The 26,985-nt window shown below is 63.7% G+C and overlaps 1 protein-coding gene across 3 annotated transcripts in view; it reads left to right on the top strand.

The window, feature by feature from the left end:
• The window catches only part of SLC12A7 (solute carrier family 12 member 7), a 49,149-nt gene extending 25,644 nt beyond the window's left edge, over positions 1–23,505 (top strand). For 2 of the 3 annotated variants that reach the window (XM_061189097.1, XM_061189099.1), the window contains 16 exons: positions 1,822–1,920; positions 2,493–2,550; positions 2,861–3,035; positions 3,681–3,799; positions 4,046–4,144; positions 4,460–4,579; positions 5,410–5,514; positions 5,959–6,127; positions 10,977–11,172; positions 11,403–11,572; positions 11,663–11,794; positions 12,427–12,534; positions 13,744–13,922; positions 14,505–14,519; positions 20,717–20,850; positions 22,000–23,505. In XM_061189097.1, the coding sequence (XP_061045080.1) occupies positions 1,822–1,920; positions 2,493–2,550; positions 2,861–3,035; positions 3,681–3,799; positions 4,046–4,144; positions 4,460–4,579; positions 5,410–5,514; positions 5,959–6,127; positions 10,977–11,172; positions 11,403–11,572; positions 11,663–11,794; positions 12,427–12,534; positions 13,744–13,922; positions 14,505–14,519; positions 20,717–20,850; positions 22,000–22,091 (1,970 nt within the window). In that variant the 3' untranslated portion in view covers positions 22,092–23,505. The remainder of the gene's footprint in view (positions 1–1,821; positions 1,921–2,492; positions 2,551–2,860; positions 3,036–3,680; positions 3,800–4,045; positions 4,145–4,459; positions 4,580–5,409; positions 5,515–5,958; positions 6,128–10,976; positions 11,173–11,402; positions 11,573–11,662; positions 11,795–12,426; positions 12,535–13,743; positions 13,923–14,504; positions 14,520–20,716; positions 20,851–21,999) is intronic. The other variant, XM_061189098.1, reaches the window with a different exon arrangement.
• Positions 23,506–26,985: the final 3,480 nt, after the last annotated feature.

Genomic DNA, 26,985 nt, shown 5'->3' with positions numbered 1-26,985 from the left:
TTACGCTTCACGTGGCAAATGGAGTGACCGGTGCGGGGGGGGGCAGCGGAGGCCGTGGCCAGTCACCGCGTGGGAAGGAGGAGGGCCCTGGATTTTCTTTGATCCCAGTAGGAATCACTTACACTTTACGTGGCAAATGGAGTGGCCGGTGCGGGGGGGGGGCGGCAGCGGAGGCCGTGGCCAGTCACCGCGTGGGAAGGAGGAGGGCCCTGGATTTTCTTTGATCCCAGTAGGAATCACTTACACTTCACGTGGCAAATGGAGTGGCCGGTGCGGGGGGGGCGGCAGCGGAGGCCGTGGCCAGTCACCGCGTGGGAAGGAGGAGGGCCCTGGATTTTCTTTGATCCCAGTAGGAATCACTTACACTTCACGTGGCAAATGGAGTGGCCGGTGCGGTTGGGGCGGCAGCGGAGGCCGTGGCCAGTCACCGCGTGGGAAGGAGGAGGGCCCTGGATTTTCTTTGATCCCAGTAGGAATCACTTACACTTCACGTGGCAAATGGAGTGACCGGTGCGGGGGGGGCAGCAGCGGAGGCGGTGGCCAGTCACCGCGTGGGAAGGAGGAGGGCCCTGGATTTTCTTTGATCCCAGTCGGAACCACTTACACTTCACGTGGCAAATGGAGTGACCGGTGCGGGGGGGGGGCGGCAGCGGAGGCCGTGGCCAGTCACCGCGTGGGAAGGAGGAGGGCCCTGGATTTTCTTTGATCCCAGTAGGAATCACTTACACTTCACGTGGCAAATGGAGTGGCCGGTGCGGGGGGGGCAGCAGCGGAGGCAGTGGCCAGTCACCGCGTGGGAAGGAGGAGGGCCCTGGATTTTCTTTGATCCCAGTAGGAATCACTTACACTTCACGTGGCAAATGGAGTGGCCGGTGCGGGGGGGGCGGCAGCGGAGGCCGTGGCCAGTCACCGCGTGGGAAGGAGGAGGGCCCTGGATTTTCTTTGATCCCAGTAGGAATCACTTACACTTCACGTGGCAAATGGAGTGGCCGGTGCGGGGGGGCGGCAGCGGAGGCCGTGGCCAGTCACCGCGTGGGAAGGAGGAGGGCCCTGGATTTTCTTTGATCCCAGTAGGAATCACTTACACTTTACGTGGCAAATGGAGTGACCGGTGCGGGGGGGGCAGCAGCGGAGGCCGTGGCCAGTCACCGCGTGGGAAGGAGGAGGGCCCTGGATTTTCTTTGATCCCAGTAGGAATCACTTACACTTCACGTGGCAAATGGAGTGGCCGGTGCGGGGTGGGGGGGCAGCGGGGGGGGCAGCGGAGGCCGTGGCCAGTCACCGCGTGGGAAGGAGGAGGCTGAGGCCAGCGAGGTGTCTGCTGAGGCTGAGCTACGCTCTGACCCAGGCCTGGCCCCGGAAGTGAGTCAGCATTTGGCTTCACTCTCCAGGGAGTTTCTCACTCCCGGCCACGGGGATCAACCGAGATCGCAGGGGGGATGAGGTCGGAGCGGATGCACACGGAGGCCAGGTCTGGTTTTGACGTCCGTAGCGGGTGTCTGGGATGAGCCGTGCCCTAGTCTCCACCGTGACTTCGTTCACAGCTGGGCTGGCTGTCCCCATGGAGAGCGTGGGGGACATTTGGGCACCTGCCCACGTGTCCTGCAGCAGCCTACCCAAGATGTGAAGAGAGGTCCAGCCTGGCTCTGTGAGGCCCGGCGTGCAGGCTTGGGGTCTCTCCTTTGTGTCGTGAGGAAGTCCCAGGCCCGTTCTGACTCTGCCCCAGATGGGCCAGGGTGGGCGGGCAGGCGGGCAGGTGGGTGGCATCTCCTAGGTGCCATCAGTCCCTGTGACCCATCAGTTCTCCCTCCATCTCCGTAGGCATCATGGCGGGCTCTAACCGGTCCGGGGACCTCAAGGACGCCCAGAAGTCCATCCCCACTGGAACCATTCTGGCCATCGTGACCACATCTTTCATTTGTATCCTTGGGGGGGGTCGAACGTGGGGGCCAGGTGCTGAGGGCGGGACGGCTCTGTGCCCTTCTCCACTCACTGCCGGGCCCTCTGTGCCTCCGGGCGGGCCTCCCTGCCTTGGGCAGTTCTGGCCACACATCCGTTCTCAGAGGGGGCTGGGCTGGCGTTGGCCTGACTTAGGAAAATAAACACAGACTCCTGGACGCCAGCCTAGGTTGGTGGTAGAAGGTGGCTTTGTCCGAGAACAACCGCGTGTAGTAACCACACTGTGACGTGTGACGTGTTACTAACGTGTAGCCACGTGTGTGCTCACGTCACGGTTTTGTCAGGTGGGCTCACTGGCTTTGCGGTGCCAGTGGAGACTTTCTCACTGAGCTCATCCCTTTCTAGCCAGCGAGGTCTCCAGCCCGGTACCTGTGGTGGTCACCCTGCAGGCCAGGCCCATTGTGACTGACCTGAGGTCCGCATAGCAAGGACACGGCACGGGGCCCAAGGCGGGGTGGGCAGGGTGTGGGGTCGGTCCAGGGTTGGCTTCAGCTACTGCATCATGCCCACCGTGTCCTTGACCCAAGCCGCAGACCTTTCCTGCATTGTGCTTTTTGGGGCTTGCATCGAAGGCGTGATCTTACGAGATAAGTACGTTTCATTGATGGCTTCTGGGAACTTCTGGGGCCAGGGCTGGTTTTCTCGAAGGTGATTTTAGCTTTGAGATTGAGAACCCCAGGATTTCTAGCTTTGTGTGTAACAGGTGGCCCTGTGGCCCGCGTGTTGGGGTCTGACCTGTGCATCCGTCTCCTACTCAAGCCTGGAGCTGGGGTCCCGCACAGTGACCTCAGACCCTGGTAGAGCTGGGGTGCAGGGGCTCCCGGGAGAGGCCGTTCCCACTCAGCAGGTGGGAGAAGGTTCCTGTCTTCCGCTCGTGTCTGAAAGCTCGCCGCCCCTCCAGGTTCGGGGAGGCCCTGCAGGGGAACCTCGTCATTGGCATGCTGGCCTGGCCGTCCCCCTGGGTCATCGTCATTGGTTCCTTCTTCTCCACCTGCGGCGCTGGCCTGCAGAGCCTGACGGGGGCCCCACGCCTGCTGCAGGCCATTGCCCGGGACGGCATCATCCCTTTCCTTCAGGTGAGCCCACTCCTGAGAGCAGGGAACGCCCCCGGAAGGAGCGCGTCAGGAGGGGCCAGAGATCCTGCCCCGGAGCGTGACCTTTACGGTTGAAGACGGTGGGACCCACCTCAGTCCCCGCCTCCAGACTGGCAGCCCACCCCGAGGCCTGCATTTCTTGTCCTGCCCTGTGTCTGCCACGTGTTCTGAATTTCCCTTCTCAGGACTACTGCGCGGGAGGAAGGCTGGTGGGAAAGCCTCCTCCCGAGCCCTGCCCTCCCGCAGGGCTGTGCTCGAGGACCCAGGGCCTGCAGCAGGGCCCTCACAGAACTCTCCCAGCGGGTGTGTGCCGTGGGGAGAGCCCCGTCCAGTGCTCGAGGGTCTCGCCCCCTGGCCTGCGCTCGATGAGGGCGTCTGGGGTCTGACGGTACCTGGGCCGCCGCCTGCCCTCCAGGTGTCGGGTTTGCTTCCTGGACGTGGCGGGGTGAGGGCCAGGCCACGTCGTGAAAAGTCCATTTCTGCTTCTGCCGCAACTCGGAGACCTCTTTTGGGTTGGACCCGACTAGCTCGGCTTCTCGCCTGAACATGAGCTTTTTTTCCTGCGTCCTCCCCCCCGCCGCGGCCACCCCCCCGCGGCCCCCAGCCCACCTGCCTTTCTCCTGGCAGGTGTTCGGCCACGGGAAGGCCAACGGGGAGCCCACATGGGCCCTGCTGCTCACGGCCCTTATCTGCGAGACTGGCATCCTCATCGCCTCTCTGGACAGTGTGGCCCCCATCCTCTCCATGTGAGTGGCCGCTGGCCCCGTTGGCAGCCACCCTGGGGACGTGAGGCCCCTGCTCAGGGGACGGCAGACGGGAGGGCGTAGGGCAGAGCAGGGGGCCAGGCGGTGGATGACGGGGCAGGCGGACCCCACGGGAGGGGACCGCGATGTGGGCAAGGGGGCTCCCGGGGAAGGTGACGGCGGCTCAGGCAGCTCGGCGGGACCCTGCGGGACCTGGCCCGCCCCTCACGCCGCTGATCGTGTCCCCAGGTTTTTCCTCATGTGCTACATGTTCGTGAACCTGGCCTGTGCCTTGCAGACCCTGTTGCACACGCCCAACTGGCGCCCGCGCTTCAAGTATTACCACTGGTGAGCGGCCGCGGGCAGCCCGGTCCCCTCCCTTTCTGGGGCACGCGGTGCGTCTTGGGGGCCAGCTGCCACCTGGGTCCCTGGCTGTCCTTCGTGGGACCAGCCCCGTCTCCGAGCCGGGTCTCTTGTGGGCGCCTCGGGGCCGTTTCAGCCCTTGGGATGGTCCGGGTGCAGGAGCCGGCCACAGCACCCTTGCTGTGCTCCTGATGAAACCAGAACAAGGGTTTCTGCTGGGGTCCAAGGCAGCTGCTCAGGTGCTGGTCTGGGGGTCCGGGCGGTGAGGTGTGGGCCCCCTCTGAGCTGCCTGTCCCCCAGGACCCTCTCCTTCCTGGGCATGAGCCTGTGCTTCGCCCTGATGTTCATCTGCTCTTGGTACTACGCCCTCTGCGCCATGCTCATTGCCGGCTGCATCTACAAGTACATCGAGTACCGTGGGTGAGCTGCCGCTGGCCCCTCTCCCGGGGTGGGTGCTCAGGGACCTCTAGCAGCCAAGGGGTCAAAGCCCATCCTTCCTGCTGGGGGCCGCATGGGTTTCTGCCTGTGAGCTCCTAACAGGTGGATAACCACGTTTGCTCTTTCTAATTGATTCCACGTTGTTACGATGTTTCATTAGGATTATCTATGTGTAAGTATACTGTATTTTTTTAGCAGTGCTGTTTGTAAACTTTGAAATCTATTTAACGATAGCATTGATGTGCAGTGCATTTTCAGAAATAGACATTTCTGAAAGGTACACTGTAAAAAACCAAAACGGTGGGCAGGTGAAGTGCATCTCAGAGCCCCTGGTCCACCACTGGGGCATTTCCCCTGGACGCCCTGGCCCCCTCCAGAGCGTGAGGCCCTGGGGAGGTGGGACCTATGGGGGCTTCTCAGGGCACAGGGGGTGGGAGGGCCTCCAGGGACACTGCCTGAAGTCCCCTCCCAGCTCTTCCAGGGTGGCTTGGAAGGAGGGTCTGGGGGCCGTGACCGCTCCTGCTGGGGAGCCGGGCCACGGCCTGTGAGTCAGAGACCCCTCCCCACGTCCTCTCCTTCCTCTGCCCCATCGATGGCCCCGACTCTGAGATCCTACATGGGTGCCAGTGCCGCCTCCACCCTCCCCGTCCCACCAGGTGCCCCTCACCATGTCCTGCTGCTTCCTACTCCCACCCGTTCTCGGAAGCCCCCTCCTCTGTCACAGAAGCGCTGAGAGGCCCTGAGTGGCCACCTGGGTGCGCTGTGGGCGGGGCCTCACCACTGCCCACCACCCCCCCACCCCCGCCCCACAGGGCCGAGAAGGAGTGGGGCGACGGCATCCGGGGGCTGTCGCTGAACGCCGCCCGCTACGCCCTGCTGCACGTGGAGCATGGCCCCCTCCACACCAAGAACTGGAGGTGAGTGTCCTTATGCCCTCTGACCCCACGGATGCCCGTTCCTAAAAGCAGGCTGCAGAGAGAAGACGGTACCCATCCACCCCCGTCAGGAGACGGTTGTCAAGGAAGCTTTTAGCACCTTTGTCCCTGTACGTCAGCCTGGGCTGGTCAGCTCGGGTCTGATCGCCTGGTGGAGATGCATCGGGGTGGAGGGGGAGGAGGGAGGCGAGCTGACCCATTCGGGGGCCTGCCATGGATGGAGGGCGTTTGACAGTCTTCCCGCCTCTGGGAGGAGGGTGGGGAGGCTGGCCCTGCAGAACCCGAGTTTTGTCTGCACTGAGAGCCAGCTGCCCAGCAGGGAGCCTAGGGCCCGTGGCCTGGGAGGGGTCTCACCCAGCTCGCCTGTGGGGAGAGTGGTGGCGAGTTGCCGTGGTAACAGCTCCCTGCCCCGCGCGCCCCCGGCAGGCCGCAGGTGCTGGTGATGCTGAACCTGGACGCGGAACAGCACGTGAAGCACCCCCGCCTGCTGTCCTTCACCTCGCAGCTCAAGGCCGGCAAGGGCCTGACCATCGTGGGCTCCGTGCTAGAGGGGACCTTCCTGGACAAGCACGTGGAGGCCCGGCGGGCCGAAGAGGTGGGCCAGGCGCCAAGGAGGGGGTGAAGGGGCCGCGCCGGGTTCAAGCCGTTGTGTTTCCACCTGTGCGCCCGACCGCCGTCCTGTGTGTCGTGCTGCGTCCTGTTTCCAATTGTACGGCAGTTTTTGAGTTTGAAACGAGCAGGAGGGAAACCTGCGGAGGATAGTCTGATGTGCGTGGCCCCAAGACCTCAGACAGCAGGTGGTGCTCGGGGCCGTTGAGAGCAGCCTCGGGGCAGGCCTCCCGACGGGCGGGCCCAGCGCCCGTTGCGTCTGCTCCCACGTTGGGGCCTGTGCTGCCAGGTCTGCCCGTCCAGAGGCTCCACGGACCAGGGAGGGGACGGCGGGTCAAGGGCACCCAGGCCAGGCCTCCGTCATCCTGACTCGGACGCTCAGCTGGTGCCACCGCGACCTCTGATCTCGGTCCGGGGCAGCCCCGAAGCCTGAGCTTCAAACCCCGTCTCATGGGCAATTTCAAACATATGTAGCAACAGTAGATGGTACCACGTGGCCGTCCCAGCGTGGCCCCCGTCCTGTCACCTTGCCTGCTCGCCCCACCCCGGGAGTGTCGACACCGATCCACCACTCACTGTCTTTTCACCCCAGACCCCGCGTGTCTGTCTCTGAAACAGGAGGCGATTCTCACAGCAGCCCCACCACGCCCGTCCACAGGCCGCGTCCAGCCTGCCTGCTCACCACCCCGGCTGTTGGGCTCGGGCGGCTTCCCGTCTGGCTGGGGCATCTGAGTCTTACTCTCGAGTGGGTCCTTCGTCAGCCGTCCCCACGTCTGGGTTGGCCGCTGTGCCCGGGCATCCGGGTCAGCCCTGCTGTCCAGGTGTCTGTAAACCGGGCTGCGCCCAGAGTTCTCCGGAGCACGCGGGGGAGGCACGGCTGCTTGGAAGGGGTTGTGGCCTGTGTAGCCCGAGGCATTGACACCCCCTTCCTTGGTTGGCTGGACAGCCGGCCCCCGGGGACCCGCCCTGGCAGCCAGCGGCTCTGGTGCAGCTTGTTCAGGGGACTTACTGTGTCCTCTTCCTCATCTCTCCAGAGGCACCAGCCGTTTTCTCAGCATCGTCGTGACCCAGGGGTTTCACGGGGTAGTTGTTGGTGTTGGCTGTGGGTGTAGACGCCGGGGTTGTGGCTGCGATCCCAGGTGTAGATGCCGGGGTTGTGGCCGTGATCCTGGCTGTAGACGCTGGGGTCATGGCTGTGACCCTGGGTGTAGATGCCAGGGTTTTGGTTGTGAGCCATGGGTGTAGATGCCAGGGTTGTCTGAGAATTGTATCCTCCCTGTCTGCTATTCCAGTTTCATTTATTCTTGGACTCCTTTTCCCCTGCCCAACCGTTAGGGGGTAGAGTTCCCTGGGTGATCTCACACATTTTCCTTGGTGACCTTGGCCATCTGTGAGCCATGGGTGTAGACACCAGGGTTGTGGCCGTGATCCTGGGTTTAGACACTGGGGTTACGTCTGTGACCCTGGGTGTAGACGCTGGGGTCGTGGCCGTGATGTCGGTGTAGACACCAGGGCCATGGCTATGACCCCGGGTGTAGACCCTGGGGTTGTGGCTGTGATCCCGGGTATAGATGCCGGGGTTGTGGCCGTGATCCTGGGTGTAGACGTGGTGTGTCCTCCTCGCTGGTGGGGCAGCCTCCTTGTGCTGGTGCCTCGGCCTTCTCGACAGCTCCCTGCGTCGGTATGAAGAAGCTCCAGACCCGTGTCCAAGGGTGGGAAGGTCCCAGCTCTCGTGTGCGACATTGTGTAGGCGCTGACGGAGCGTCTTCCCTCTCTTACACTCGCAGGTCCTTTTGTCCTCCCAGCGTCTCTGGGGGGACGGGCAGGGGGAAGGGCAGGGGACAGAGCAGGGCTGGGGAGGTGGGCTCCAGCACTGAGTAGGGGGTCTAAGGCTCCGGGCCCCTGCCCGAAATGGCACCGACTCGGCTGGATTCACAGCCCTCCTTCCAGACACTAACATCATAACCTGATATGTATCCTTTTGGACTTTCTCCTGTTGGTTTTTTTTAAACAGACGATCCTGCAGAAATACCATTTAACACACTTATTTTGCTTTGAACTGTTGCTTTTCCAATCGGCCGGGCGCTCGTTTTGTTTAGGACAGCTGCACAGTGTTTGTTTCGTGGATGTGCTCTGAGTTTTATTCCGTGAAATTGCTGTCCTGGGGATGGAGGTGGCTCCCAGTGCTTTGGTGTCAGGAAGTGTGGTGTAAGCAGCACTTAGATGTGTCGTCGTCCACGGGGGATTGCTCCTAGGATGGATTCTTGGAGTTAGAGCCTCCCTCCCTGGTGCCGTGCCCCTGAGGCTCCGAGCCAAGTTCCAGTTCTGGTCTGCCTGGTAGTTTACGTAAAGGCCGGTCCGTGTGGCCGGTGGGGAACAGGGGGACCTCAGGCCCCTCTCTGCCGTCTCTTACTGGGAGAGCTCTGTCCCGTTGCTGCCATGGGAAAAGGAAGGCACAGCTGGGTTTCACCCCAGATGTCCAGCACGGATGGAGCTCAGAGCCCAGTGTGTTCCCGAGGGGAGGGACTGGGTGGAGGCACTCACGGGGTCTCAGAGGGTGAGGACCCCAGGGATGCTGCAGTCGGGTGCAGCCAGTTTTGCTGTGCAGCCCACAGCATCTCACCCGCTGGAGGGGCACTGGGCACCCACCCGGCTTTGTAGGTCGAAGACTGGGCAGTGCACTTGGACCTGCCTCGATTTTTTCAGCGTGTGTGCCGCCCGCGGAAGCAGAGGCCCCGTGAGGGAAGGGCCCTATTGGTTCCTGCTGGGTTAGGGAGACTGAGCAGCTCGCGTCCGATGGTTCAGCAGCTGAGACGCGCTGGCCGGGATGTGGGAAAGGCTGTGCTCTGTGCTCCCCTTCCCGGGAGCGTGAACGAGGCTGGTCTTCTGCGGGGCAGGGAAGGGCTCACACGTTGACTTTGAGGTCCCACGGGGCCTGGTCCTCAGGGCCCCAGGAGCTGGGTGTGGAGGTGGTGCCCGAGGCCCCGGAGGTACCGCTGGGCTGTCCCTCGAAGTTCCCGCGAGGCCAGGGTAGTGGGGGCCCCGACCTCACAAGGCAGCGAAGTGGACTTTCCAGCAGTGGGACAGAAGAACCACAAAACCCCGCTGTGTCTTCTTGAAGCCGTAGCATCAGGTCAGCATTTCCACCAGTGACCTGAGAAGCTGTTGGTCTCAAAGCTGGAATGTGTGGCCTTTAAGCCCCTTGAGTGACTGTGTCCTGATGGGGCCGAGCCCCTGGCCTCTGGTCTCCAGGAAGCGTGGGTCCAGGGAGCCCTGAACTGCACTGCGGCTGCACCAAGGCAGCCCTGGGTCACATCCAAATCACCTGTTTGGACTCTTCCTTCTTGAGCCAGCAGCCCTTCGACGTGGTGGCTCAAGTCCGGGTGGTCGAGGGGGGACGTGGCTCCAACCCTTCATATGAGGTCCTGGGGCGTCCGTCACAGGTGCCTGCAACAGGGGCTTAGAACAACCAAGATTCACTCTGTCTCAGCTCTGAGGCCAAAAGTCACACATCGAGGTGCCCCAGGGCCAAGCTCCCTCCTGAGCTCCAGGCGAGGGTCCTTCCTGCCTCGTCCAGCTCCCAGGGCTCCAGTTGTCCCTGGGCTCCTGGCCACGTCCCTTCAGTCTCCATCTCTGTCTTTACATGGCTTCCCTGTGTCTGTCTTCTCTCCTGTCCTTGACATTGGATTTGGGGCCACCTGGATAATCCAGGATGGTTTCACGTCAAGACCCTTAACTTAATTACATCAGCAAAGACTTTTTTCCAATAAGGCCACGTTCACAGGTTCTCAGGATTAGGAGGTGGGTGTATCTTTTGGGGGCCACCATCAATTAACCCACTGTTGTCTGTGCTCTGGCCCCCAAAATGCACACCTGCCTGACGTGCAAAGTACGTTCGTCGCATCACTGCACCCTCCCAAGTCCCAGCCCCTCACAATGTCAACCAAGCGCGGAGCCTCTTCGAAGTGCCAGCGGCTCAAAGGTCCCAGAGCTCGCCTTCGAGATCACCCGACTCGGGGGGTGAGATTCCGAGCGGAGCGCATCCCGGGCAGACTCCCTCTGCCCCCAGCCTGTGCGACTCGGAGACAAACAGTCCGCGTTCCAAAGCGCGCTGCGGGACCTGCACGGGGGACACATCCCAGCCGGGGAGACACAGATTGGAGGAGCCGGGGGGTTTGGACTCCAGCGGGGCAGTTCCATTCGGTGTCGGGCCGGCAGCGCTTCCCTGTGGCTAGAGGCCCCACCCCCATGCCAGGCCACCGAGGGCCGGTCGGCATGGCCAGCAGAGGACCCGCTGCACAGGTGGCGCTACCTCGACAGAAGGCCTGCCGTGGTCACGGTGTGCCGGGCTGCGCTGTGACGTGGAGCTGCCCCAGTCGGGTGCCTGGCATGTGGCTGCGGGAGCAGCCCTGCACCCGCCGGGCATTTCACTCCCGCGCCACCGCCTTCCGGGAAAAGCTGTTTGGTCTGACGCGTCCTGACCAAGGTTCCCACAAGCCGGGAGTGAGGGCCAGGGTGTCCCTGTGCAGTAGGGGGTGGTCTGTGACCCCGCAGGTCCCAGCGTGCCCGCAGCGGTGACCTTCACCCCCACTCTCCTGTGGGCACGCACACGCGTGTGTACTCGTGCTCGTGTGCACACGCAGGCAGTGCCCGAGGGCACCGGGCCCGGCCTCGACTCCAGGTACCAAGGGGCGTCCCCTGAGCCTCTGGCCTCCGTGCACGAGGCTGTGAGTCCGCGTGGGGCCCGCCCGGCCCCTTGTGGTAGGTGGGTGTGTGCTGACGCCTGCTGCCCCCGCCCACCCCTCACGCCAAACCCGGCCCGCCTGTGTCTGCAGAACATCCGGGCCCTGATGGGCACCGAGAAGGCCAAGGGCTTCTGCCAGCTGGTGGTGTCGTCCAGCCTTCGGGACGGCATGTCCCACCTGATCCAGTCGGCCGGCCTGGGGGGCATGAAGCACAACACCGTGCTCGTGGCCTGGCCCGAGGCCTGGAAGCGGGAGGACGGTCCCTTCTCCTGCAAGAACTTTGTTGGTGGGTCGGGCCGTTTGGGAGCCTTGCGACGGGAGCCCCTTCCCCTGGTCTTGCCCCCGTGTGGCGGTTCCCGCGGGCGCCCCGGCTGGGCCGCAGAGTGATGGGGGGCAAGGGCCGTGCCCCGCCAGGGGCTTCGTGGGGACCCCGGGCTCCCCTGCCCCCGTCCCGCTGGTGAGTCCAGGCTGCTTGGTTGCGCTGGGTGGGCCTGTGACCCCGTGACCTCTCCACAGACACCGTCCGTGACACCACGGCGGCGCAGCAGGCCCTGCTGGTGGCCAAGAACGTGGATCTGTTTCCGCCAAACCAGGAGCGCTTCAGCGACGGGTACATCGACGTGTGGTGGATCGTGCATGACGGGGGTCTGCTCATGCTACTGCCCTTCCTGCTGCGGCAGCACAAGGTGGGGGCGGGGTCACGTGGGGGCGGGGTCGCGAGGGTCACGGGGGAGGGGGTGGACAGCGGGCAGGAATGACCGCCCCCCCGCCCCCAGGTGTGGAGGAGGTGCCAGATGCGCATCTTCACGGTGGCCCAGGTGCACGACAACAGCATCCAGATGAAGAAGGACTTGCAGACATTCCTGTACCACCTCCGGATCAGCGCCGAGGTGGAGGTGGTGGAGATGGTGAGCGAGCGTGGGCACCAGGCGGGCACAGCTGTGATTTGCAGGGTCCCCACGGCCCTTACAGCCCAGGGCCAGCCTGCTTGGCCTGTCCGCGACATCCTTCTCTGTCCTCTGGCTGTGACGGCATCTCGGGTTCCTTCCTTCCTTTTCCGTGACCTCGACAGCTTCGAGGAGGGTCAGGCGACTTGTCGTGAGTCCCTCAGTTTAGGTTTGCCTGATGCTTTTCTCGTGGCTGGGCTGGGTCGTGGTTCCATGGGAGGGGGACCCGGCTGGACCGAGCCTTACCACGGGACTGGCCGCCTCCCGGTTGATCTGAGCTCCAGGGCCAGCGGGAGGGTCACGGTCGGTCCTGTGGGGCACGTGTGGGCCGGCCTGTGTCCGGAGCCCACGGTTGTGGTGCCGCCTCCTCGGGGGTGTCTCGTGTGTCAGTGAGCGTGGGTCCCAGGGAGGGTGGAGGGCTTTCAGTCGTGACCTGCACGCTCACACGTAGGGGTGGGGACGCCGGGGCCGGGGCTGTGAGCCCCAGGGGGCGGCCCGGGGGCCCCCAGGCGCCCAGCACGCTTGCTGGGGGACGGGGGGCGAGTGGTGATCAGCGTGTGCTCGCGTCTGCTTCCGTGCTTCGGGACCTGTAGGTCGAGAACGACATCTCGGCCTTCACCTACGAGCGGACGCTGGTGATGGAGCAGAGATCCCAGATGCTGAAGCAGATGCAGCTGTCCAAGACAGAGCAGGAGCGGGAGGTGCGTGGGGGCCACGCGGGGGTCCTGCTGGGCCCCTGCACAGAGCAGGGTGTGTTCACCTGCGCCGCACTGGCCTGTCCTTCCCTGGACCCTGAGTGACTGTCAGGACAGAGTCCTTGAGGCCCTCTCGAGCTTTTGTCCCCACACCTGGTTTTGTGAACAGCTGGTGGCATGGCTTCTGCCCCCACCTCCCCTCGCCACGTGGCTCGAGGTCATGCCCTCACAGGCCTCCGGGGTCAGGGCCCGTGTCTGCCTGGCCGTCCTGCTGGTGCACGGCCCCGCCTCTCTTACGTCATATCCCGACCGGCCACCTCCTCCTGCCCCTCCATTCTCAAACCAGCAGCCGCCAACTCGTTACACCCCTCCCAGCTCACGTGTCCCCGCGGCCCTGCATGGCCTGACCCTGTCCCTGCCTGAGTGACCTTCGCTCTCGCCACACAGGCCGCTGCGGTTTCCTGGGGGACCCGACCCCTCACCCCCACAGGCCTCCTCCAGCTCCTTCTGGCTGTCGTCAGTGCCTTCTTTGCACACAGCTCCCCGGGCACCTTGTGTGACATGGGAGCTCCTTCCCCCTGCACCTCCCCTTCCCCAGACTCCATGGCACTGACGGCCCCGCCCCAAGGACGTGGGCTCCCTGACAGCCCCTCTGCTGTCGATGAGTGAGAGGGTGGATGAATGGGTGAGGGGAAGGTTGGATGGAAGGATGGATGGATGGATGGGTGGAAGGATAGATGGATGGTTGGATGGAAGGATGGATGGATGGAAGGATGAATGGATGGCTGGATGGGGTGGATGAGGGAAAGGATGGATGGACGGATGAATGGACAGATGGATCGATGGAAGGATGAGCAAGTGAACGGGCGGATGAGCAGGTCAAGGCAGAGCCTGTGTGTGCGGCGCTGTGTCCAGTGCAGAGACGTGCACGTCAACATCTCCTGTCAACAAGTCTGGAAAGGTCCTTTCTCAGGGGCTTTCAGAGCTGGGACAGGAGGAGACAGAAATGGAGCGATGGGTTTGGTCTGGAGCCCAGGAGGAGGGGCCTGGCCAGGTGGGGCTGGGAGGGCCGGCCCAGACGTCCCCAGGCCCCGTGGGTTGTGCTCTGTCTCGGGTCCGGGGCCGGCCGGCTTCTCTCCCTGTGCACGCCCCCTCCCCGGGGGGTGGGTTCCTGCCGTCACAGTGCGGCTGCTGACTGCCCTGCTGTCCCACCAGGCGCAGCTAATCCACGACAGGAACACCATCTCCCACTCGGCCATGGCTGCCAGGACCCAGGCCCCGTCCACGCTGGACAAGGTGCAGATGACCTGGACGAAGGAGAAGCTGGTCGCCGAGAAGCACCGGAATAAGGACGCCAGCGTGTCCGGGTTCAAGGATCTCTTCAGCCTGAAGCCGTGAGTGTCCACCTGCACCAGCCCGCAGCCACGAGGGGCCCCTTTGCCGCCGTGCGGAGCGGCAGGCGCATCCAGCCTCTGAGAGGGCGGAGCCGGCCCAGGGCCGCAGCCTCCTTCCAGGGCCAGTTAGCGGGGACGCGGGTGGTGAGTTGGCGGCGATGCCACCGTCAGTGTTCCTGGCGGGTGTCCCAGCACCTAGAGGTCAGGCCTGAACCCCCGCGGTGACCTCCAGGCTGCCCGTCGGGCCAGGGCCCATCCCCCTCCTTGGCTCTTGGCTGTGGTGTTGAGCTGAGGGCCCCCAGGGCTGGCACAGGTGCCAGTTGGTGGCATGGCTGGACCTGGGGAGGGGTCCCGAGTGGGAGACTAGGACAGTGTCTCCCGGGTGTTCGGTGGCGGAGCAGAGCCCGGGAGCCCTGGGTCATCGGCGGGGCGTGGGGGGCCCGGGGGGCCCGAGGGGTCAGTCCGCTTGGGGAGGACCACAGCCAGCTGAGAAGGGGCAGCCGGGGGGGCCCAGTGGTTGTGCAAAGCGTGTGTCGTGTTTCCTCTTAAAGTAACGTGCTCTCTGTTTTCTCTTCCATGTAGAGAATGGGGAAACCTGTAAGTCACCCCCTTTACGCGGGACCTCGTAGACGTGGTTGCCTGGCATGCGCTGCACACACAGCCCCCGTGAACCACGTGTGCGTGTCCGAGTGTGTGCACAGCCCTGTGTGTGTGCAGGGCCCCATGTGTGGTGCGCCCGTGAGTACATGTGTGTGCACAGACCCGTGTGTTTGCAGAGCCCTGCGTGTGTGCACGTCCCAGTGTGCGTGCGTGGCCTTGTGTGTGCGTGTGTCCATGCGTACATGCTCAGCCCTGTGTGCGGGTGTGCCCGTGTACATGTGTGTGCCGGGTTCTGTGTGTGTGCACGTCCCAGTGTGCGTGCATGGCCTTGTGTGTGCGTGTGTCCATGCGTACGTGCTCAGCCCTGCGTGCGGGTGTGCCCGTGTACATGTGTGTGCCGGGTTCTGTGTGTGTGCACGTCCCAGTGTGCGTGCATGACCTTGTGTGTGCATGTGTCCATGCGTACGTGCTCAGCCCTGTGTGCGGGTGTGCCCGTGTACATGTGTGTGCCGGGTTCTGTGTGTGTGCACGTCCCAGTGTGCGTGCATGGCCTTGTGTGTGCGTGTGTCCATGCGTACGTGCTCAGCCCTGCGTGCGGGTGTGCCCGTGTACATGTGTGTGCCGGGTTCTGTGCGTGTGCACGTCCCAGTGTGCGTGCGTGGCCTTGTGTGTGCGTGCGTCCATGCATACGTGCTCAGCCCTGTGTGCGGGTGTGCCCGTGTACATGTGTGTGCCGGGTTCTGTGCGTGTGCACGTCCCAGTGTGCGTGCATGGCCTTGTGTGTGCGTGTGTCCATGCGTACGTGCTCAGCCCTGCGTGCGGGTGTGCCCGTGTACATGTGTGTGCCGGGTTCCGTGCGTGTGCACGTCCCAGTGTGCGTGCATGGCCTTGTGTGTGCGTGTGTCCATGCATACGTGCTCAGCCGTGTGTGCGGGTGTGCCCGTGTACATGTGTGTGCCGGGTTCTGTGCGTGTGCACGTCCCAGTGTGCGTGCATGGCCTTGTGTGTGCGTGTGTCCATGCGTACGTGCTCAGCCCTGCATGCGGGTGTGCCCGTGTACATGTGTGTGCCGGGTTCTGTGTGTGTGCACGTCCCAGTGTGCGTGCGTGGCCTTGTGTGTGCGTGCGTCCATGCATACGTGCTCAGCCCTGTGTGCGGGTGTGCCCGTGTACATGTGTGTGCCGGGTTCTGTGTGTGTGCACGTCCCAGTGTGCGTGCGTGGCCTTGTGTGTGCGTGCGTCCATGCGTACGTGCTCAGCCCTGTGTGCGGGTGTGCCCGTGTACATGTGTGTGCCGGGTTCTGTGCGTGTGCACGTCCCAGTGTGCGTGCGTGGCCTTGTGTGTGCGTGTGTCCATGCGTACGTGCTCAGCCCTGCATGCGGGTGTGCCCGTGTACATGTGTGTGCCGGGTTCTGTGTGTGTGCACGTCCCAGTGTGCGTGCATGGCCTTGTGTGTGCGTGTGTCCATGCGTACGTGCTCAGCCCTGTGTGCGGGTGTGCCCGTGTACATGTGTGTGCCGGGTTCTGTGTGTGTGCACGTCCCAGTGTGCGTGCATGGCCTTGTGTGTGCATGTGTCCATGCGTACGTGCTCAGCCCTGTGTGCGGGTGTGCCCGTGTACATGTGTGTGCCGGGTTCTGTGTGTGTGCACGTCCCAGTGTGCGTGCATGGCCTTGTGTGTGCGTGTGTCCATGCGTACGTGCTCAGCCCTGCGTGCGGGTGTGCCCGTGTACATGTGTGTGCCGGGTTCTGTGCGTGTGCACGTCCCAGTGTGCGTGCGTGGCCTTGTGTGTGCGTGCGTCCATGCATACGTGCTCAGCCCTGTGTGCGGGTGTGCCCGTGTACATGTGTGTGCCGGGTTCTGTGCGTGTGCACGTCCCAGTGTGCGTGCATGGCCTTGTGTGTGCGTGTGTCCATGCGTACGTGCTCAGCCCTGCGTGCGGGTGTGCCCGTGTACATGTGTGTGCCGGGTTCTGTGCGTGTGCACGTCCCAGTGTGCGTGCATGGCCTTGTGTGTGCGTGTGTCCATGCGTACGTGCTCAGCCCTGCTTGCGGGTGTGCCCGTGTACATGTGTGTGCCGGGTTCTGTGCGTGTGCACGTCCCAGTGTGCGTGCGTGGCCTTGTGTGTGCGTGCGTCCATGCGTACGTGCTCAGCCCTGTGTGCGGGTGTGCCCGTGTACATGTGTGTGCCGGGTTCTGTGCGTGTGCACGTCCCAGTGTGCGTGCGTGGCCTTGTGTGTGCGTGTGTCCATGCATACGTGCTCAGCCGTGTGTGCGGGTGTGCCCGTGTACATGTGTGTGCCGGGTTCTGTGCGTGTGCACGTCCCAGTGTGCGTGCATGGCCTTGTGTGTGCGTGTGTCCATGCGTACGTGCTCAGCCCTGCATGCGGGTGTGCCCGTGTACATGTGTGTGCCGGGTTCTGTGCGTGTGCACGTCCCAGTGTGCGTGCGTGGCCTTGTGTGTGCGTGTGTCCATGCGTACGTGCTCAGCCCTGTGTGCGGGTGTGCCCGTGTACATGTGTGTGCCGGGTTCTGTGTGTGTGCACGTCCCAGTGTGCGTGCGTGGCCTTGTGTGTGCGTGCGTCCATGCGTACGTGCTCAGCCCTGTGTGCGGGTGTGCCCGTGTACATGTGTGTGCCGGGTTCTGTGCGTGTGCACGTCCCAGTGTGCGTGCGTGGCCTTGTGTGTGCGTGTGTCCATGCGTACGTGCTCAGCCCTGCATGCGGGTGTGCCCGTGTACATGTGTGTGCCGGGTTCTGTGTGTGTGCACGTCCCAGTGTGCGTGCGTGGCCTTGTGTGTGCGTGCGTCCATGCATACGTGCTCAGCCCTGTGTGCGGGTGTGCCCGTGTACATGTGTGTGCCGGGTTCTGTGTGTGTGCACGTCCCAGTGTGCGTGCGTGGCCTTGTGTGTGCGTGTGTCCATGCGTACGTGCTCAGCCCTGTGTGCGGGTGTGCCCGTGTACATGTGTGTGCCGGGTTCTGTGCGTGTGCACGTCCCAGTGTGCGTGCGTGGCCTTGTGTGTGCGTGTGTCCATGCGTACGTGCTCAGCCCTGCATGCGGGTGTGCCCGTGTACATGTGTGTGCCGGGTTCTGTGTGTGTGCACGTCCCAGTGTGCGTGCGTGGCCTTGTGTGTGCGTGCGTCCATGCATACGTGCTCAGCCCTGTGTGCGGGTGTGCCCGTGTACATGTGTGTGCCGGGTTCTGTGCGTGTGCACGTCCCAGTGTGCGTGCATGGCCTTGTGTGTGCGTGTGTCCATGCGTACGTGCTCAGCCCTGCATGCGGGTGTGCCCGTGTACATGTGTGTGCCGGGTTCTGTGTGTGCATGCACGTCCCAGTGTGCGTGCGTGGCCTTGTGTGTGCGTGTGTCCATGCGTACGTGCTCAGCCCTGCATGCGGGTGTGCCCGTGTACATGTGTGTGCCGGGTTCTGTGTGTGTGCACGTCCCAGTGTGTGTGCTCAGCCAGGTGTGTACGCGTGTCTGTGTATGTGTGCCTCGGCCGTGTGCGCATGTCTGTGTGTGTGTGCATGTCCATGTATACGTGCCTGGGCCGTGTGTACGTGTCCGGGTGTGTGTGCATGTCCTTGTATATGTGTCTGGCCCGTGTGTGCGTGTCCGTGTATATGTGCCTGGGCCACGTGCGCATGTCCGTGTGCAGGTGGCGCTCGCCCACTGTGGCTTTCAGTAATTTCCTGTTTAGTTTGCTCACTCCGTTCGGAGCGGCTCAGGGCACACACCCGAAATCCCTTCTCTGGGTAGCGCGTGAGGACTGAGGTTGGAGGGCGGTTGGTCCCGAGCGGCTCTACAGCGGAGCAGAGCGTGTGCTGTGCCTGTAGCTGGTAGCAATCGTTCACCCACATCCCTTGGGGCTGGGGGTTCGGACCTCATCTCAGCTCGTCCAGGACGGCGTTTCCTCCCGTCTGCCCGGCACCGGGTGCCTTTTTGCCCCGTAGGAAGCTGCCACCTTTAGTCTCGTGAGAAGGGATGTGGATGAACCTCTGCGTGGCCGGCCCCTGAAGGCTTAGGGCCAGGGCTCCAGGGCCCGCCTGGGGTTGCTGTCTGTCTGTGCATCTGTCCACCCCTGGTTCCCCCATGATTTTCGGGCTGTCTTCCCTCCCGTGGGAGCCCGGCCAGCCTGCTCCGTGGAGCCTCAGGACTTGGGGTGCACGTCCTGTTCCAGCCCCTAAGCCCGAGCGCATCACACACTGAGGGAACAAAACGTGCAGATGGGTCGGGAGACGCTGGGCCGAGCACTGCACCTCCTGCCGTGTTTTCACGACCTTGAAGTGCCCTACGAGTACAGCCTCCCAATTAAAAAGACAAAAACAAGCCCGTGGACACAGGAGTGCGTGTCCCCCCCCAAAAGGCGCGGTGAGCTGTGGGCCCGTGCCCCGCGTGCGCCTGGCAGGGGTCAGCAGGATGCGAGCGGGGGACGGGACCTCACTCCCGTCTGGCTTCTCCTCGGGGTGGGCTGGAGGGGCTCCCGGAAGGTTGGAGGTCGGCCCACAGGCGGCACGTGCCCAACTAAAGGTCGCCACGGTGGGCGCCCTGCGGGGGGTTCGCTGGCCCCCAGGCGTGTGGGCGTCTCTATTTCGCCAGCCTCCTCCGTGTCTCCGTCAGGAGCCAAGGGTCTGGATTTCCAGCTTGGCCCCCACGGAGACTTCCTCCGCCCCGGGCGGCCCCCGCCCCAGATGCAGTTCCCAGCCTCAGAGGACCCCGTGTGGGAAGCCCTTCTCCAGGCTCAGCATATGGCCACGTGTTTCCATTTGGTGGCCTTGTGGCCGGTTGTGGAGGCAGTGCAGGTTTCCGTTAACTTCCTGGACACACGGGCTGCCCAGCCCCGCGTCTGCGCCTCTCTCGCCTCCACGGGGCCTGTCATCTTGGAGCTGCGGGTCTGTGCAGACCCAAACTCCTGGTGTTCAGATTCTGTGTGTTTTCAGACTGTTAGTCCTGAGAGGCCCGTCAGTGTCGCACACGCGTTCCCGGGGTCGCCTTGTCCCCAAACGCGCTGGTAACTGTGGTCCATCTTGGCAACAGATTCACGGTTCTTGTAACGAAAGACCCCTGACTGCTGTGGACAGAGACCCAACCTGTAATTTTACCAGATAAAATTGGAGAGAGGAAAGCAAGGGCTCCATCTCCCTGTTTCCCTCCTGGTAATTGGAGGCTGTAATTGGATTTATTTGGCTTAAGGGTTGCGTTGATCAAAGGTTGTGGCCCGGAATGCATCTTGGGGGCCTTTCCCTGACCCCTTGTGTGGCGGCCTCTGTGTGTATGTCTGCCCATCTGCCCGTCCGTCTCATGTCCAAGGCACGGGTGACCTTTGAGCTACGTATCCTGTGTGCGGCCCCAGAGTTGGCGGTGGTGCTGGAGCGCCCAGCGCAGAGCGGGTGCTGGTGCAGTGAGGCGGGTCTTTCCAGCCGGGGGGTCTGCCCCCTGCTTCTTGGAACCCAGCTCACTGGGGAGGGACCTGGGGAGGGGGGAGGGCAAGCACGCAGGTGCCTGAGCGCCTGGTGTCCCCAGTCTTGCTTCCCCGGGGATCCTCCCTTGGGGGCCGCTGCCAGGCCTGGTTGCCCGGGACCCTTCGAGAACCACAGGTGCACAGTGGATGGTCCGCCCGCTTCGAGGAGTGTGGGGACCGGGCAGGCAGTGAGCGTACAGGCACAGGGTCCGGGTCACCAAGGGTGGGGGCTCTCGTCCTTCAGCCGTCGGCCGGCTGGACGAAGAGCCGGGGGTGGGCCTCATGGCGGCCGCACTCTCGGCCAGAATCTCCGGCTCTGTTCCAGGACCTCGGGCCTCCGGAGCGGGTGGAGGGCTGGGCCCTTCCTCGCTCAGCCTCTGTGCAGCCCCCTGGACCCCAGCCTGCGTTGGAAGGAGCGAGGGGCAGCGTTTAGGGCAGGCTCAGCTGCAGGGCAGGGTCTCAACGGGAGACGCTCCGTGACCTAGAGGTGCACGCTGTGCCGTCGAAGGGGCTGCTCCCACCCGAGGGGCAGTGCTTGGGAGCAGAATCTGATTCGCCCGGCTGTCATCTTGGCCTCCGCATGGAATCGCCGTGCCGGGGGTTCTCCGGGTGGCGGGTCTGATCTGTTTTCACCCGCCCTGTCGGACGGAAGTGGAGCGGGCAGGGTGGGGCCTGAGCCCAGCACCCAGGACCTCGGCTGGAGGTGCTGAGTGACCGTCTTCCTCCCCCAGGGACCAGTCCAACGTCCGGAGGATGCACACGGCCGTGAAGCTCAATGGCGTTGTCCTTGACAAGTCCCAGGATGCCCAGCTGGTCCTGCTGAACATGCCGGGCCCCCCAAAAAACCGGCAGGGGGACGAGAACTGTATCCTTTCCCGGACGCTGTCCCCATGTCAGGGCACCACTGGCACGGCAGGATAACACCTCTCTCCTGCTCAGTGGAGACGCCCGGGGCAGGGATCGGGAGCTGCAGGGCCCTCGACGTCGGGGGGAGGGGGGCGGCCAGCCCGGGTGGCCCGGAGCAGAGCCGCTTCGCCATGGGCCGCCCGCGGGGCCGTGGGCAGGCAGATGCAGAGGCTGTGAGCGGGCGGCTCCTGCCAGCTGCCTGGTCCCCACGTGGCCGGCAGGGGGCCGGGAGCCAGCGGGCGAGTGTGCGTCTCCTTCCCACGTTTGAGCTGCTGGGGCCCCAGGGCAGCCGGGCGGGGGAGCCCCAGGAGTCGCCCCTGCTTGACTCGGGCGTGAGCACCGGGGCCAAGGGGGCAGTGTGGCCACGTGACTGAGGAGGTGGCCTTCCCGGGGCCTCCATGGGGATCACAGTGGCCCCCTGGGTCAGGGTGGCGAGTGAGGAGCACGTGGGCTCAGAGACTGAACACCCGGTGGGGGAGTCGCCGCATCACCGACCCCGACCCCTCCTGCTGCAGCTCCGGCTCTGGGTCCTCGTCGGCGCTGGGCTCTGAGCTCCCGCCCGGCCGGGTCCCTTCGGGCCCGTCTCTAGGACGTGGCAGAGCCGTGGCTCCACCCCCAAGCCCTTCCCAGCACCAGGTACCCTGAAGCCCCCCGCCGGGTGGAGCCCTCGTGGGCCAGCTGCGGGGCGCGAGGCTGTCGTCCTGGCCTCGGGGTCACAGGTTGGCCCCCAGGGGGCGGGAGGAGGTGGGAGGAGGTAAGCAGCCTTGTTCCCGGGTTTTAAGCCTCAGGCTGACCACACGCTTCAGGAGTCAGTGCATCATGCTGACCGGGACTCCCCGGCCTATCCAGCGTCTTGGCGAGTGGACGGGTCCCTCCTTGGCAGGGTCAGTGCCCCTCTTTCCCTCACGCTGGTCCCTCCTCCCCTACCCCCCACCCCGAGTCTCCTCCCCCGAAGGCCCCGGATCCCGGCCTTCCCTGTCCCGTCCTCGCCTCTTTCTCCAGCCGAGCCCTAACTGGACGTGGGCTCTTGGGTGGTAAAGGCGCTCCGTTCACCCTTGCAGCCACGCACCTGGAGGAGTTGGCTTTGTCCTTGACTCGGTGCCTCCAGACATGGAGTTCCTCGAGGTCCTGACCGAGGGGCTGAACAGGGCCCTCCTGGTTAGGGGCAGCGGCCGGGAGGTGGTCACCATCTACTCCTAACATCCGGCCGCTCGGGGCTGTGCCCGGCGGGTGTGCGGATGGCGCCGCGATGCCTGCTGACCAGCACCTGCATGCCTCCAGGGGCTCTCCTGTCTGGGCCAGAGCCGACACCTGACTCAAGTTTTCCTCGCGGCCGAGGGAGGCGCGAAGCCCTCGTGCCCCCTTCCCCCCACCCGCCCCGGTGAGGCTGGCCGTGACCTGGGACATGGCCGGCCGTCTCGTGACAGAGGAGGTGGGAAGCCCCTTGGATTCTAGAATCGATTTCCCTGGGTTGGATCTTCGGGCTGTCGTGCAGTTACGGTCACTCAGATCCCCCCCACCCCAGGGTGCCTGCGAGAAGCCCACAGACAGGTTGATCCTCGGCAGCTGAGGGCTCCGTGCAGGCCCTTCAGGCGGCCCGGGCTCAGGCACCGGGTCTTCCCAGCTGGGCATCCGCCTGCGTTTGTGCTCCGGGAACCTGCAGGCAGCAGCGGGGGAGCCTTCGGGGCTGGGAGCGCCACACGCTTGAGCGTCTGACGTGCGCCCGCCCCTGTGATCTCAGTTTCCACACTCCACGCTGGAGAAAGGGGACGAGGCTGCAGCCGCGGGAGGGCCTGTGGCGTCAGCAGTCACGGCACCCGGCTGTCAGCTGAGCCTGTGTGTCCCTCCCACCGGCACCGACGGTGGTCCCAGCTGTGTTTAGGGCGCTGACGAGTGGTCCCAGCCACATTGAGGGCACTGACAGGTGGTCCCAGCGACATTGAGGGCGCTGACACGATACCTTCCAATGATCCTGGACTGTTTGCACTTTACACGCGTGATCACGTCCACTGTATATTGTCGCAGTAATTTGTGCCTCACTTTCCCGATGGCTTATTTATTTATTTAAACACCTGGGGGAGTTTGAGTGATAAAAGTTGACCATAAGGAGATGGCTTCTGTGAAAGGGGCTCCAAACAGACCAGCCGTTGGCTTTCTCTGGCTTCCGTGGGCTCCCAAGGGAATCGGCCTGGTGCATGGATTTCAGATCAGGCAGGGGCTAAGCGTGTGCTTCCAGACGCTTCTGAGGGGTGGCCGGGCAGCATTCGGCGGCCACAGCATGTGCCAAATGCCACAGCTGGGCTGGGGAGTGGGGGGTCTTGGTTCAGTGCTGAGTTAGGCAGTGAAACCCACCTCGGTGGCTTCCAGACCCCTCGCGCATCTGGGGAGGGGCCGCCAGTCCCTGTCCTAAGTCACATGACCCCGGCTCACGTGGACCGGAGGTGCCTGGGCCTTCCACCTGCCTCCTGCTGTGTCTGTCTACACTGGGCATCCTTTCCGTACTGTCAACTGTGTAACCGTAACTGCAGCCATTTTAAAGTTGATTTCATGTTTTCCTTTTTTAGGCTCTTTGTATGATTTTGTTAGTAGAAGAATAAAATTGTATAAAATCTGAGTATGTTGAGGAATCTCCTGGGACTCGTTTAGCATAGAAATTAAACACTTGGGGATGCTCCCCTCCCTCTCTTTTCCTGGAGGAGTTTATTTCAGGTCTGAGCAGCCAAAGCACACTTAGATGGCGAAAGAATCATCCTGTGAATCGGTGGAAAGAAGTAAAAACCAAACGAGAACAGCCAAAGCTGCTGTCAACAGGGAGCTGTCCCGTGTCCCCCCATGGTTGGGTGTGCAGCACAGCAGTGAAATCCTGCTGTCGGCTGAGATGACTCCACCTGTCATCTCTATCAGGGTGGAATCGGCAGAGAATCTGTCATGAGGGGCCCTGTGTTCTGACACGGGCTCGTGGCGAGACGGCCCTTCCCGCCTGTGAGGATGTAGGCGTGACCACAGAAAGGAGACTGACGAGTGTTGCCCGGACGTCGAGAAACTGCTTGTGGGGACAGAGTTGCAGCTCCTAAATGTGTTAAACCAGGAGACCCAGCAGCTCCACTCCTGGACATAAAAGCCGGGAGAAACGGAGGCCCAAGCAGCCGTGAAAGCGCCTGTTCCAGCACTCACGGCCGCCCCGCTGCGGAACAGCCCACGTGCCTGTCAGCTGATGCACGTGGACGAGCACAGCGTGTACACGTTTGATGGTGTGTGACTCAGTCCTGAGACGGACGAAGTGCTGATGCTGCAACACAGGTGAGCCCCGAGAGCATTCTGCTGTGAGAAAGATGCCGGGCACGACCGTCAGGTTCCCGTTACATGTCCAGAGTGGGCAGAGCCAGAGACGGACCGGCTGACGGTACAGTCACGGGGGCGGGGGTGGAGAGTGGGAGCCCGTGGCGGGCACGGGGTCTCTGTTTAGGGCAAAGAGAAATGTTCTAAGGAGGTGGTGAATCCTCAGCCTCCCCGGCCGCTGCCCCCGTTGGCTGCCTCCCCGGTTCCCCTAGCGACGTCTGACCCCTGCTCCCTCCCAGCGCCCACCTTGTGCTGGCCCCTCGCCGTGGACGCCAGCAGCGGCTCTAACCCCGGCCGCCCAGCTGTGTCTCCGACCTGCTGTTTGCCGAGTCTGGGGAGGCATGGAGCGGTCGAGGCCCTCCCTGCGGTGCACGTGGACCCTCAGCCTGGAGCCGCCTGGGGTCGCCTTGGGGATGCAGCCCCGCCGGACTCAGCGCCAGGCGCTTCGGAGGGCGAGGAGGCAGCTGGGGCCGTGGGCTCGTCCATGGTTGGCTCCCCCCTGGGGCAGCGACCCCCCAGCCACCCCCAGCCCTGACGGAGGCGCCGTGGGTTTGTGTACGGTGGGAGCATGTAGCTCGCGAAGCCCGTGGGAGGCCCCGTGTCCCGCTTCTCGGACGATGGCCAGTGGCGGGCACCGCCCTCCCGGTCCTTCCAGGCTCAGACTGGGCGGCGGCCGTCCTGTGTCTGGTGGTGGCGGGCGGCGTCCACTCACTCCCTCACTCCCTCACTCACCCTCCGTGCTCGCTGGGCTCCCGTGAAGAGCCGGGGCCCAGGACAAGCTGTGGGTGCCCCAGGAGCAGACTGGAACGGGCCCCGCAGGCAGCAGGCACAGGCGAGGCTGGCCCGGCACGCGGGGTTGGGGCACGGGGCTCATCTCAGGTGCAGAGAAGCATGAGGGCTGCAGGCAGAAGTGAGGGAATGAGGCAGAGAGTGGCCTTGGGAGCAGGAGTGGGGTCCGGGGTGGGGCCCCTGGCAGGCTGTCTCCTCCCACGTCCCACACCAGGTGCCACGAGTGCAGAGACATAACTGACCACGTCGTGTCTGTACTCAGAGGGACACGGAGGAGAGAGACTCCCGGGCTCGGGGGCGGGCAGGGGCCAGTGGCCCGCGTGGTGTGGCACCGGGAAGCCGGGCTGCTCGCTCTCTGGATTCGCCTTTGGGCCGAGCAGACAGGGACCGCACGCACGAGCGGAGCGGCCGAGAGCACGGGCCCGGGAAGGGGGCGAGAGGGAGGCCGGTGTGCGGACGGGGGACCAGGAGGTGGGGTGGCCAAGCTGACAGCCTTGCGATCAGCCGAGGACCAGAGGCCACGCCCCCGAGTGTCGCGAAGACCTTCGCTCACTCGTACCAGGTTTATCGGGCAACACACTCTCCGGGAGGGCCTTCTTAGGAAGGAAGACACAGGTTGGGCCAGTTTCGGGATCGTCCAGTAGCCAAATCTACACTTAACAACAAATAAGTAACGAGGCACTTTGCTTCTGTTACAGAAGGCATCTCTCTGTACTTGACCAGTCACCACGCAGCTTTCCTGGTGGACCCGGCGCTGGGGCCTCTGGCTCCTCCCTGCCCCACCCCTGCCCAGGCCCAGCGGGCAGGAGCTGCCCCCAAAGCAGGCTGGACACAGCTCCGCTGACCCCGCCCACCTCTGTCTCACAGCCTTTCTTCCAGGAGGGCATCTGCTTCCCCTGGCCCATGTGGTCCCGGGGCCCCGCCCCAGGTCAAGCCGCTGCATCCACGGGAGACAAGCTGTTCTCCACACGTGTGGACGTTTAGTTAATGTGTCCGCGGCCGCCCGGGGCCCTTTGTGTGCTCGTAAGTGGTCTTTCTCGTCGCTGCTCTCAAACGGCTCTCTGTCCCTTTCAGCCGTCCTGGACCCACACTGGCGGCAGGGAGGGTGGGCCTCTCTCCTCCACGGATCCACAGGCAGCAGACACACACACTCAGCTTCTGGTCCGTTTGATGGCATTTCACTTACATTTTGTCTTTAAAACCGGCGTCTGGACTCAGGCTGACGTTGAGGCCTCACCATACTCCTGGTCGGCCAGCGAGCGCCACCTGAGCGCGGTGTGGGCGGTGGCAGGGCTGGACGGGTCTGCCGGGACTGAAAGTCCCCTCATGGGGGACCGGGTGCAGGAGCTCTGCACACAGAGCAAGGGACCGGGGTCAGGGCCAACATTTGGTGCCGAGGGGCAGGTGACATGGAGCTGGGCTCACGACAACAGAATGGAACGTGGACTCGTCCACGCGGGGCCACACCCTGCCCACCCGGGCCCTGCCTGCGTCTGCTCCTGGGATCTCCAGAGCCCCGAGACGTGGGACACCTGCTCCTCCCCGAGCACACGGGGTGCAGCTCACAGAGACGCCAGCCACTCGGAAGCCCGGAGGGGTTTTTAAAGCAGCCACGAACAAGGCGTCTAGAAGGGGGGAGGAGGAGATGGAGGCGAGGTGCATCCACAAAGAGCCAGCGTCCCCACATAAGCCTCGGCCCACGCAGCCCCAGACAGAGGTGTGAAGTGTCCCCATAGCATGAACCCAATTTTAGGCTTAGGGGTTTTTTTATTTTGCTTTTTTAGAGCAGTAAAGTGGGGGAAGAGTTACGCATAAATGCGGAGCTGTGTGTGCCTGCGTGTGCGTTAATTTTACTTCTACAAACGTACAAACAGCGACGGACATGCTCTCTCCGAGCACCGTGGGCCCGTCCCAGCTGAGCGGCCAGCTGTCTGCACTCGTGGCCACACGCTGGTGCAGGGAGACA

The sequence above is a fragment of the Eubalaena glacialis genome, chromosome 4, assembly GCF_028564815.1.
Source record: "Eubalaena glacialis isolate mEubGla1 chromosome 4, mEubGla1.1.hap2.+ XY, whole genome shotgun sequence".
NCBI classification, from domain to species: Eukaryota; Metazoa; Chordata; class Mammalia; order Artiodactyla; family Balaenidae; genus Eubalaena; species Eubalaena glacialis.
The sequence above is the reverse complement of the archived record's forward strand: the minus strand, read 5'-3'. Positions and strand labels throughout refer to the sequence as shown.